The sequence below is a fragment of the Neopelma chrysocephalum genome, unplaced genomic scaffold (assembly GCF_003984885.1).
Source record: "Neopelma chrysocephalum unplaced genomic scaffold, ASM398488v2 Primary Assembly neopelma1_252, whole genome shotgun sequence".
Classification (NCBI taxonomy): Eukaryota; Metazoa; Chordata; class Aves; order Passeriformes; family Pipridae; genus Neopelma; species Neopelma chrysocephalum.
In genome coordinates, this window is record NW_020897914.1 from 1,148,317 (window position 1) to 1,159,603 (window position 11,287).

At 48.4% G+C, this 11,287-nt stretch overlaps 2 protein-coding genes across 4 annotated transcripts in view; both read right to left on the bottom strand.

Annotated features, from left to right (window-relative positions):
• UBXN7 (UBX domain protein 7) overlaps positions 1–110 on the bottom strand; it is a 33,077-nt gene extending 32,967 nt beyond the window's left edge. Inside the window, exon 1 of the mRNA XM_027703830.1 lies at positions 28–110. Coding sequence (XP_027559631.1) covers positions 28–100 — 73 coding nt within the window. The 5' untranslated portion in view covers positions 101–110. The remainder of the gene's footprint in view (positions 1–27) is intronic.
• Positions 111–2,495: 2,385 nt separating this feature from the next.
• RNF168 (ring finger protein 168) lies at positions 2,496–11,060 on the bottom strand. 3 transcript variants are annotated; one of them, XM_027703832.1, is made up of 8 exons: positions 10,833–11,060; positions 10,467–10,530; positions 9,553–9,896; positions 8,405–8,481; positions 7,066–7,242; positions 6,251–6,375; positions 5,874–5,961; positions 2,496–5,357 (listed from the first exon to the last, which is right to left on the bottom strand). In XM_027703832.1, the coding sequence occupies exons 3-8, from the start codon at positions 9,851–9,853 to the stop codon at positions 4,290–4,292; spliced, it is 1,836 nt and encodes a 611-aa protein (XP_027559633.1). In that variant the 5' UTR covers positions 9,854–9,896; positions 10,467–10,530; positions 10,833–11,060; the 3' UTR covers positions 2,496–4,289. The 3 variants fall into 3 exon arrangements, with proteins under 3 accessions (XP_027559633.1, XP_027559634.1, XP_027559632.1); XM_027703833.1 differs by having other exon boundaries at positions 2,496–5,318; positions 10,260–10,530; XM_027703831.1 differs by having other exon boundaries at positions 10,260–10,530; positions 10,833–11,059.
• Positions 11,061–11,287: the final 227 nt, after the last annotated feature.

Sequence of the window (11,287 nt, forward strand, 5' to 3'; positions counted from 1 at the left end):
CGGGCGCGCCCCTCGGCCCGCACCCACCGGTGATGGCGGTGAACTGCTGCACCAGCGCCCTCAGCGCCGCGGCGCCCGCCGAGCCCCCGGACGCCGCCATCTTGCGCCGCCGCCGCCGCAACACAACACACGCGCCGCCGGCCGGCGCGCGCTGCGCATGCGCGGGGCCCGCCCGCCCGCGCGCCCCTTCCCTCCCTGGCCCGCGCCGCCCCGGGAGGAAGGCGGGAGGGGCGGAGGGGGCGTGGCCGAGGTTGCCGTGGTGACGAGCACCGCCCCCCACGGCCGCGCGGGAGGCGGGAGTTGCCGTGGCAACGCCGCCCGCTCTCCCCCGGCGGCGCCTCAGCGGCTTTCCCGAGGGATCCTCCCCGGCATTCCCGGCCCGCCGCTTCCCACGGCCTGACGCGACGGGCACGTGCCGGAGCGGCCCCCTCAGCACGCGAGGCCGGGGGGGCCGACGCTGATTTACCCCGTCACAAAGGGTTTACCCCACGCAGGCCTCGAGGCCGCGTGTGGAGCGGGTCCAGGTGCTGCGAGGGGGGAGACACCGGGAATAGCCCCGAACACCGGTACGGGCTGGGGGGACCTGCTGGAGAGCAGCGCTGCGGTGAAGGGCCTGGGGGACCACAAGCTGTCCCTGAGCCAGCTGAATGTCCTGGGGGCCGAGAGGCCGATAGGATCCTGGGGGACGTCAGGAAGAGCATTGGCAGCAGGTCAGGGAGGGAATCCTGCCCCTCTGCCCAGCACTGTGAGGCACAGCTGGAATCCAGCTCTGGGCTCCTTATCACAGGATGGACATGGAGCCCCTGGAGCAGGTCCAGTGGTGGCTACAGAGATGCTGAAGGGACTGGAGCATCTCTGGGAGCAGGAAAGGCTGAGGGAGCTGGGGCTCTTCAGCTTCCAGGAGACACTGAGAGGGGCCCTCATCCATGTGTGTGGGTGTCCAGGGAGGGGCAGGGGTTGGACCAGGCTCTGCTTGGGGGGGGCCCAGCAGTAGGACAAGAGGTGTTACTGCAAATTGGCAACAAGAAACCCCTAAAACTCAAGCCCCTGGGTTTGTCCCCACCCACTGTGCCGGGTGTTTCTGATGCCGAGGCCGCCTGCAGAAGTGGCAGAAAAGGAGGGTTTTACTCGTTTCAGCAGTTTCCCTGCACAGCAGGAACGTGGCTGGCGTGCTGCCAGCAGGCTGGAGTGCTGCTGAGCACCCAGCCAGTAACACTTGTCAGCTACAGTGAGCACCACAGAAAGCTGAGGTTTCTTTAGAATGCTAGTAATTTAATATCTCTCTGCCATGAAAACAGGTACATGTGCTCCCTCTCTTATGCCCTCATTGCCTCCCACCCCCTCAAGCAAGCGACCAAGCCTGTAATGTATCGGCTTTTTTGGGCAGATACTTGTTTTGTTTTTCTTGGCAGTTGTGTGGAGCTGAACTTGGTTCACAAACAGGACACGTGAATCACCAGAGCTGAAGGCAGGTGAACTCACCCTTCTGAGGAGCAGTGAACCCTTACACCAGCCCAGACATCCCAAACACAGACTCCTGCTTCACAAACACCAGTAAAACAAAGCTCATTTCACCTGCTTCAGAGCTCCTGGATCACAGGGACAGACACAAGCTGTTGGTACAACCAAAATCCACTCAGCAGTGGCCAAATTCCACCCTCTCACAATAAAGATCTAAAAGGACAGGCTGAATTGTGTCTGGTGAGGATTACTGTGCCGTGTGTGTGCTGAGGAATGGGATCATTTGGGGGGGACCCGAGGGCTGGCAGTCCCCCACCTCAGATGGGGCTGCTGCTGTAGGTGACAGGTTTAGGTCATTTTGCAGTTAAGGATGGGGTTTATCTAACAATCAGTTTGTAGCCCCCTTGTTTTTTTCTTTCATTCTGCTTACAAAAATAACAAGTCATGTAAGAGCCCATTCTGACACTGAAAGACAAAATTCAGCGAGCTGGAAAAACACAAATATCCCCCAAATCCTTTAACACACCCTCCAGTATATACACACACCAAAACCCACTTGTGAGCTATTTAGACCTTTGAAGTGGCAAATTTTGTAATTTTTTTAGTGATTTCCAAAGGAGTCACAGCAGCAGGATTTGCTGTTGCTGGTGAGGAAGTCTGTGGGAGCACCTTCCTTACTAAACTTCTTACTGGGAGTAGTTCAGTGCATGTCACAAGTCTTATATGGAAGAGGCATAATCACACATTAAAAGGGAAAAGAAAGAATCCATGGAACAGCTGGTGGAGGAAAAGGGAATGAGGCTGGTGTGAAATGCAGCAATCCACATATTGGGATGTGGCTTCAAGCCACTTGCACAAAGCACAGTGCTGCCAGAAAGGGAAATTCTCCCTTCTCCCTCACCCTTCTCCACCCCTAATGTTTCTCCTACCCCTTTAACGTGTGGAATTAAATTGTGAGGAGTCCCCAAGTGCCCAAGCTGGTACTTGGGCATAAACTTAGGGTTTGGGCAGCAAATAAGCTCTTTCTCCTCATCTGCTTTGAAAATGGAGTTTATTTTTTACAGGCTTATCCTGACTGGAAAGGCCAAGGGTCCCAGCATGGAAACAGCCAGTGGCTCTGCCTTAAAGAACACTTGAATTAATGAAGGGATATATTTGTTCCTGTTGAACAGAAAAACAACCTCGACTCAGGTCAGGATTAAAGAGAACCAGATCCATCTTGAAGGAAGGCTTCCAGCACAATGGCTGAGGCAGCAGGAGGAAAAGAGAAGGATTTGCAGCAGGTCATCTTTTGTAACTGTCTCAAAAAACATCTCAGACCAGACCATTTATTTATGAGAAGCCCACCATTGATAGAGACATACAGGCAGAGGGAAACAAAAAACCCAACAAGTCAGAGTTTTGGCTCGGTGTGCCTCTCGTGCTTTCCATAAAATTTGGGCTTTCTTAAAAATTAAACCATCAGAAGATACTGATTTGAAGTATTTTGTTACAAATTTCCCAAAACAGAATTAAAGTCATCAGTGGGGTTCAAAAAAATGGACAAATCTCAAACAATTGCTGACTTTGGTGACTAACACCCTTCAGGACTTACAGATGGTGCTTGGCTCCATTTTAAACATGAACAGTGCAAAAATAGCTCCAAAGAAGCAAAGAAAAGCCAAAATATGGCTTCATAAAACAACAGATAAAACAATTGGCAAGAAAACTTCCTCTGTGGAGCAGGACCTGGTCATCTCTTCACCAGCCTCAACTTCCTACAGGCCTCAGCACCCCCAGCTCTAAATTACAATTTATTTTAAGTTCTTTTAGTTTTAAACCCAATGGGAACAGTATTTGGTAGTGCCTCTAATAATGGAGGGGAACAGTTACAGCCAGGCAGGGCAGTTATGTGAATCTTTAATTGCAGTTACATCATTACTGACAACTTCAGTTTTCAGTTGCTTTTCCCCTTTTGGTTTAACTTTCTCCATCATAACTGGCTTCTGGACTGGGTTTTTTTTTAATATTATGTGGTTTTAATCAGACTTAAACCAGTTTGAGTATGAAAATTAAACGGCACCAAATACAGGTAACACTATTATAGAACAATAAAGTTGCAGAACATTAGCAGTAAGAAATCAAAAGTATGGTATTCTTAACAATAAGGAAAATGGGATCTGCAGGAGGGACCTCTCTGAATAGAGGTGAATACAAGCCCAAAACCTTGGCATCCGTGAAAGATCCTTGGCTTTGGCAGTGGAAGAATGACCTGTTTCTTCCCTCTTTATCCAAGGGAGGGGCTGGCATATGAGAAGGAAAGAGTGGCTGTCTGGTTCCACTTGTGTAAACGGGCTGCAATTCCAGAAACAGCCAAAATTTCAGTGACATGCTTCAATTTACAGAGCAGTGGTTGTGCTGAGGGTTGAACCTTGCAGCTGGCAGCCAGCTGGGAATACAGACTCGTTCTTTCCTTGCTTCCTCCACGGAATGTGCATCCTTTCCATAAAAGACTCTGGATTCTCATTTTAAATTATCCTTGGTTTTGAACACTACGGGTATTCACATTCCAAACCATGTAAACCCAAGCGCTAGCAAATGAGAAATGCCGTGAGTCCTGCAAGAAGTGCTGCAAGTGCTAGAAAATAACATTCAGGAGAAGGGCAATTAAGAAATGTTCAAGTCTGGGGGTGTACACTGCTAAAACTCAGAACTCACAACACCGCTGCCTAAAGCCATTCCTCTCCAAACCAACAACTCGGAACTGCTTAAGGAAGCTTTGCCTAACGCGGGAGAACATCCCCACGGTTCCTATTCCCAGTCCACCACGTGTCCGTGGCTCTGCTGATCTACTCTGCAACAGGGCCTTTAAACATCTGCAGGATCGTCTTTTGCTTGTTCTTAGGCAGTGAGCAAATATCATTTTTGTCACTGGTATTGACCACACAATTCAAAACCTTTCCCTCCTTGATGCCGGGGGATTTCACCCGGACCTTGGCAGGGGACTGCCAGTTTTCATTGCAGGAACCTTTCCGAGTCTTGTAGTGATTGGTTTCAGCCTGTTTTTTTGATCCCTTGGAGTCTTTGGCCACCTTGCAACTTCCCTTTTTGGCAGCAGAGTCTTTCAGAGACTGAGGTGGTTTGGTGCGAAGCAGATACTCGTCTGGAGAACCCTTCTGCCGGTTGAGTGTCCTTTCCTCCTTGTCCAGCTCCTTTTGTAGCTGCAGAGCCAGGAGCCTGTCCTGCTCCTCCTGCCTACGCCTTTCATAGAACTCCTGCTCAAAGGCTCTTTGTGTTTGCAAGTTGAAATCATTAATCTGCACCCCTTCGTCTTCCACGCTTTCTGAACAGGTTCTTCTCCTCTTGTCAAGCACCCCTGAGTCAGTCATGGCATCAGCTGGGGCCTCCAGCAGCTTCCTTTTGGGAGTTTCCTTAGTGTTCTCCAGCCCCTCTGGTTCATTTTCATCCGAGTGTGCAGCCACCTTCCCCAGATCACATCCTGCACTCTGCCTGTCAGACATCACGGAATTCATCCCTGACTGAACAGAGGTACAAGTTTGAGGAGAGTTTTCAAAGTTTATGCTTTCTACACGTGTTAAACTGCCACTGTTTGTCTCAATTTCATCATCTTTTCCTTTGGATCTACAAAGAGCTGTTCCAGACCCCTCCCCTTCTGTGGCTCCATGAAGTGCACCTGGAACTCCATCTCCTAAACAATTTGGTCCTGGTGTTTTTTCCTGGTTGACAGTAGTGGTTTCACCTGAAGCTGAGGCACTGAAATAGTTCATGCATGATTCCAAAAACGAATCCTTAGCATCAGAATCTTTATTTACACTGGTCAGCTGTGGAGACAGGGTCGGCATTTTTTCTTGCTCATCCTGCAATGCAGAACAGCTGCCTTCATTGCTCTTGGTCTCCTGAAGAACAGGGAGAGACCACCAAGAAAGTAAATTTATTAAAAGCCCAAGGGTGTGAATAAATGCCAATCTCACTTCTCACAGCTGCGCTGCCCCAAACTGCTCTGGGAGAGCAACTTGGATACTTCTCTTTTTAAAAATTACCTAATTGTTTAATAATCATGAAAATATTTAAAACAACTCCAGAAGCCCAGCTAAAAGGACTGAAACCACAACTGCAGCACTTTCCTCTTATCAGTGACTCAAACCAACCCTTCAGGCCTGCTCACGTTCTTTTGAGGCCTCCCAGGAATGATCAGACAGACAGACAGACAGGGAAAGATGTAAATCAGGGTGCGCCCCCCTCCAGTAAGCTCCAGAACTGGGAATTATGGATATTGAGGGTAGCCTAAAAAGGCTGAGATAACCTGCCCAGCACTGATGGGCAAGGGGAATAGAGGATGGAATGCTACAGGCAAAGGGAAAATATCCCGTAACTACCAACACTGAGATTCATAACAAAATGATTCCAGTTACCACTGAGCCAGAGCTGCTCCTGCTTCTTCCTGTGGTGCTACAGAACGATGCTGGTCCCAACGTACCATGATGCTTCGGAGACAGGTACCTTAAAGGAAAGAAAAAAAGTACACCCTTTTACACAATTTTTCCTTGAATTGTCAGCCCTTTGCATTAATCAAGATCTTCAGGTTCATTCTGACAAACCAAAACAACAAAAAGGGCGTTTCCCTTCTTCTCATATGAGGAGATATTGTAACCTTCAACACTTCACACATTTGTCCTCGAGTATCCAGGGAAGTTGCCCTGCAGGATTCCAAGGAAGCAAATGGAGCAGAGGGACACTATACGAAGAAACAGATCAATAATTCAATTCAAGAAACACTTGAATCACTTACTTCTGAATGTCTCCAGTGTTGCTTGGTTTGTTCTTTGCCTTGCACAAGTGTGCCGGGGATGTTTGAGGCGAGAGGCTGTGTGCTGGTGACAGGCTGCTGAGCACGTGTCCCTCAGAATCCTCATTCTTCCATGGCAAGTAAAAACAGTGTTATATAAAACAAAACACAACACAGACCAGAGAAACCCCCAGAGAACTACTTTGGTTTTGCTGCACAATTAGTTATTTTTGCCCAAAGAATTCTAGAACTGTAAGTAACAGATAGTTATGGAATAAGAAATGCTACACGTTCCATAACCTTTCCTGGATCTAGTATTGAGGGACAGGAGGATTTGCTCAAATAAGTACACAGCTTTCCTCACTGGGTAGAAAAACTCCAACTGACCAAAACAAATTAATAAAACAAAAAAACCCCCAAAAGATAAGGTAAATTTTTGCTGTGTGTTCCTTTTTTCCAGTACAGGTTACAGACATTATTTTCTTCCCAAAGAAGAATTTTTAAAATCATGGGGAAAAGGAAGTTTTCAGGAGAAAAACAATGTTTTAAAATGTTTCACAATGAAAACATGCAGCACACGTGCTGGATGCTGGATTTCAAGTGTGTATTACACAGGCAGAAATGTTTGGGGTATTTGACCCTCCCGCTGTTTTTTCAAAAATTAATGGTCAACCAAGGCTCTGAAGTACTGGGGGCTGACAACAGCTTCCAACTACAACTAAAATAAACGCAAATTATTCCAAATTTTAGCTTTATCTCTGAGAAGTTGCTGGCACTGTATCACTGTTTTCTGCTGTTCCCCCTTGACCCCAACTCACCAGACTGTTACTGAGCTGCCAGGCCAGCTCTTCATCTTGTTTCAGCTGTTTCTCCATCTCCCTCCGCCTCTGTTCTGCCAACCTGTTCTCCTCCTCCTCCTCTGCCAGCAGCCGCTGGATGAATTCCTCGCTCGCCTTGTTCTCCTCCTGTTCGTGCGCTCGCCTCTCGGCCTCCACCTACGACAGACAAAACCCACCTGGTTACAGCTGCAGGACCACACTTGGCACCAGAACCTCTGAGCTGACGCTCTTTAAATGCGAACCACCCGCTGTTCACAAAAACTAGAACCAGCATTTAACTGCAAAGGTGTAAATCATCCTGATACCGTGTGCAGAGCCTTGGGTTTGACCACAGCCTTCTGGTTTCTGCCAGATTACACCATTAGTCTTGCTCACCTGCAAGGTTAAACTCCATTCCTCACCTTTTCACACAAAAACTAAGACCTCCAATACATGGATCTACAGAGAAACTGGGATTAAGATTCTTTCTAAGGCTGGATGGCAGCTATCCCACAGCGTTTGCTCAACTTGCTTATGTCATTATATCATCCCATACCCCAGTGACAGCACATCTCTCTTCTAGAAGACTCCTGCTCTCCTGAAATGCACAAAACCCAAAGGAGCAGGCCAAGAATTTTGCATCTGCCTTCCTTACGGCAGATACCCACTGAGAGATCAGTTACCAACAACTCCACGAGGGCAGCAAAGTACTTCAAGACTGAATAAATCTTTCTTTACCGCGTAAGGGAATTTGGAAATTACCTCCAGTCCTCTGCTTCACACACTCCCCCTGCTCCTGTAACCACCAGCAAGGGGCTGTCAGGGAAAGGAGCATTCTTGCATATTTTCCAACTATAAATCTTAATACTAGTGTGTCCGAATTGGAAGAGGGATCCTTAAATAGGCAAAACTGAAACTACTTAAAAATATTTTCTTCTCGTTTTCAAATGACTGGAGGTAACAGAATAAGAAGAAAGAAAACGCTGTGTTCATCCAATTGTGGTCTGCAAGGCAAGCATAAAACCAAAGCCCAAACAGTTCCAAATTTTTACATTTGCTACTTTTAAGTGCATTGACTGAGAGGTGAGGTGGGAGGTACAGATCAAGAAAACTTGAGAAATGTCACCTTGTGACAAACATAAGGAAATCTCTCTTCTTCCATAAATTTAATCCATCCTTCAGGAGTGACCAGTATGTTCTTGCAGTTGCAATGAGCTTTTAAGTATCTTTATCACTAAATACCATAACAGCTGTTTGTGGGAACAATTCATATAACTGGGAGCAATTCAAGTTACCGGATCCAAAGTATTTTTACTTTTAAATGTATTTTTAGACTTACCTTGCTAATCTCTGCTTCATACTCCTGCCTCAGCTCCCCAGGCTTGCTTAGCCGGTGCTGTGGTTTGGGGACACAGACTAATAGACAGGAAAAAACCAAAGTAAGGAACAAAGCAAGATCATGACAGTCAGCAACTATTTTAACAACAGATGACTTCCACACCCTGTCACAGGAATGATTTGACTGAAATCAAGTGCTGTGATAAAAAAAAAATAAAAGCACTTTGTGTTACAAAGTAACACAGTAGAAAAGCGCAGTGTCACAGAGTGGCAGGAACAGGCTGTGATTTCCAAGCACTGTATATAAAGTAAATCTGACGGAATAGGTTGCCCAGAGGAGCTGCGGCTGCCCCATCCCTGGAAGTGTTCAAGGCCAGGTTGGATGGGGCTTGGAGCAATGTGGGATAGTGGAAGGTGTTCCTGCTCATGGCAGGGGGTGGAATGAGATGAGCTTTAAGGTCCCTCCCAACCCAAACCACTCCATGATTCATTCTGTGTTGGTACACTGACCGTAACATGTGTTTTTCACTCGTTGTGATTAAAAAGACCTCATAACACTGCACGTGGAACAAGGTGCCATAGAGCCAACCTACCAACAAGTCTCCCCCAAGGGAGCTTGCAATGTAATAAACCCCAAAAGGCTTCTTCAAAAAGTCAATCAGATTTCACTTCCTTCTCTCTGACACTACAATTTCAGGCTCAAACACTCTTGCATTGACCAAACTCCTGGAATCTCTAACCAAACTAATAGACTTAAAAAACTTCTAACCACTTCACTTACTTGACAGTGATAAAGAAACACACCCGCACACCCAAACACTGCTTGCAGAGACTACAGCTGAAAATGAGCAATAAAACCTGGTGCTTTTGCAAGGCCAGGCAGCTACACACTAGAACTTTGTGCCAAAGGCATGAACAAATACCCACTGCCATGACCTGACAATATCATTTTTACTCTCTGTGCTACAAATGAAAGAGGCACTGCCCAACTCTTCCCTGCCCCTTTCACAGGAGAGCTCTGCCTCTGCCTTGCCCAGCAGTAACACACCTGCCTGCCCACAGCTCTTCATTTCCCAACATCCAAAGTCCACCCAGAGTAATTACTGTGGCAAAGCAAAGACATGCCAGGACAAGTGACATTTCACTTACTTTCCTCGTCCAAATCCTGTCCGTTAATCCTCCTCTCGCACTCCTCAGGGTAATTCTTCTGAATCTTCTCCCAGAGCTCCCAGTTGACAAGAGTATTTCTGCGGGCGTTGTACCGTGCCCAAGAAGAGACTCGACGCCGACAAAAAGGGCAAGAAAGACTGGCCTTTTCCACCGTCAGCTGGAAGCAGGAATTACAGAGGGTATGGCTGCACGGCAGCGTGACGGGCTCCACGAAGATCTCCATGCAAATTTGGCAGAGGCAGTCAGACAAGGAAAGCGGGGCCTTGGATTTCGTTGACATACTGACTCGAGGTAGAGGAACAAGACTAGGACAACATCAGGACCTGAAAGCAAAGTCAAACGCTTATGTTCCTTATGGGAAGTAAAATAAAACAGAAAATGTTTTGCAACAACTTTAAGAAAACGTTAGTGGATTTAGAAGCCTGTTTAGTGGTTGCTTTTGCTCAGGATTCTAGACAGATTCTAAACGAAGATTCAAATCTTTCCAAAATTCATGGAAAAATTGTACCAGGCTTTCCTACTGCAGTGTCCTGTGAGCTGTAACAGGTGCTTTGGGGATGGCAAGTCAGTGGTAAGGCGAGAGGGGGAAAGAAGGTGAGAGTTCTTCCAGCCACTTCTATTATTCCACTCCTCTCCCAGCACTCTCTGTCTGTGACAAGCTATGCTGGATATGTTATCCCAGTTACCTTAACCTTCCATTTGCTCAATTTTTCAGTACATCCACGTCCTTCAAAAGCTGCTTTTGGCACAGACTTGCTTCCAGCACATTCTGAAGGTGAAATACATCATCAGGGCAAAGCAGCTTCTTTCTCGTTCATTTGCTTGCATAAGCTGAGACCAAAAAGCAAAAATACTTTTTTCCTATGATAAATGACGAATTAAGACTTCAGCACCTTCTTGTATGACTTGAAACAGTGGGTATCATCTGGCTCCTCACAGGATTTTTCCACTTGGCCTCTGTGGGAGAGAAAATAAGACACATGCAGCAGAAAGAGTAAAAACACCGATTTATAAGTTACAAGCTTCTTAAACAAGCAGCCACAGGAGGTCCTTGAGAGAAAAGCTGCGATTCCCCACACAGAACTCGCCATGGCCACAAACACTCTTTAAGGCGGGTTTTACTACTTCCGCTGTTTTTTATTGATTAGAAAAATAACCCCCGGGGGCGCGGGTGCTCAGAGATAAGGGCTCTGTCCCCCGCGCCCCGGCCCCGCTCAGCCCCGGCCCCTCAGGGCTCCCGCCGAGCGCTCGGCACCCACCGCTGCGGCTCCGGGACAGGCCCCGCAATGGCGCCCGCGCCCCGCCCCTCACGGAGCCCTTCCCGCCGTCCTGCTGAGGGAGCCGGCTCCTCCTCCGCCGCCTTCTTCCCCTCCTCCGCCGCCGAGCCTGCTGGGAGGTAGAGCCCGCGGGTCCTGCTTGGGGAGGTGGGATTCCCTGTGGCGATATGACAAGTGAGGGTTAAGGGCTCCCCGCTTCCAGAGGGCGGGATGAGGCAGGACATTGGGAAGCGATCCCTCCCCGCTGCCCGGAGAAGCCGTGGTTGCCCTCGGGGGCTGGGGCCGTCCCTGGGCGCGCTCACCTGCCCTCGGTAGCCCAGGGCACATCCCGGCGCAGGTCCCGCTCCAGCACCTCGGCCTGCAGGTCGAAGCGCAGCTGGAGGCCCTGCAGGCTGCGGTCCAGAGCCGCGAACCGAGCCTCCAGGGAGTGCAGCCTG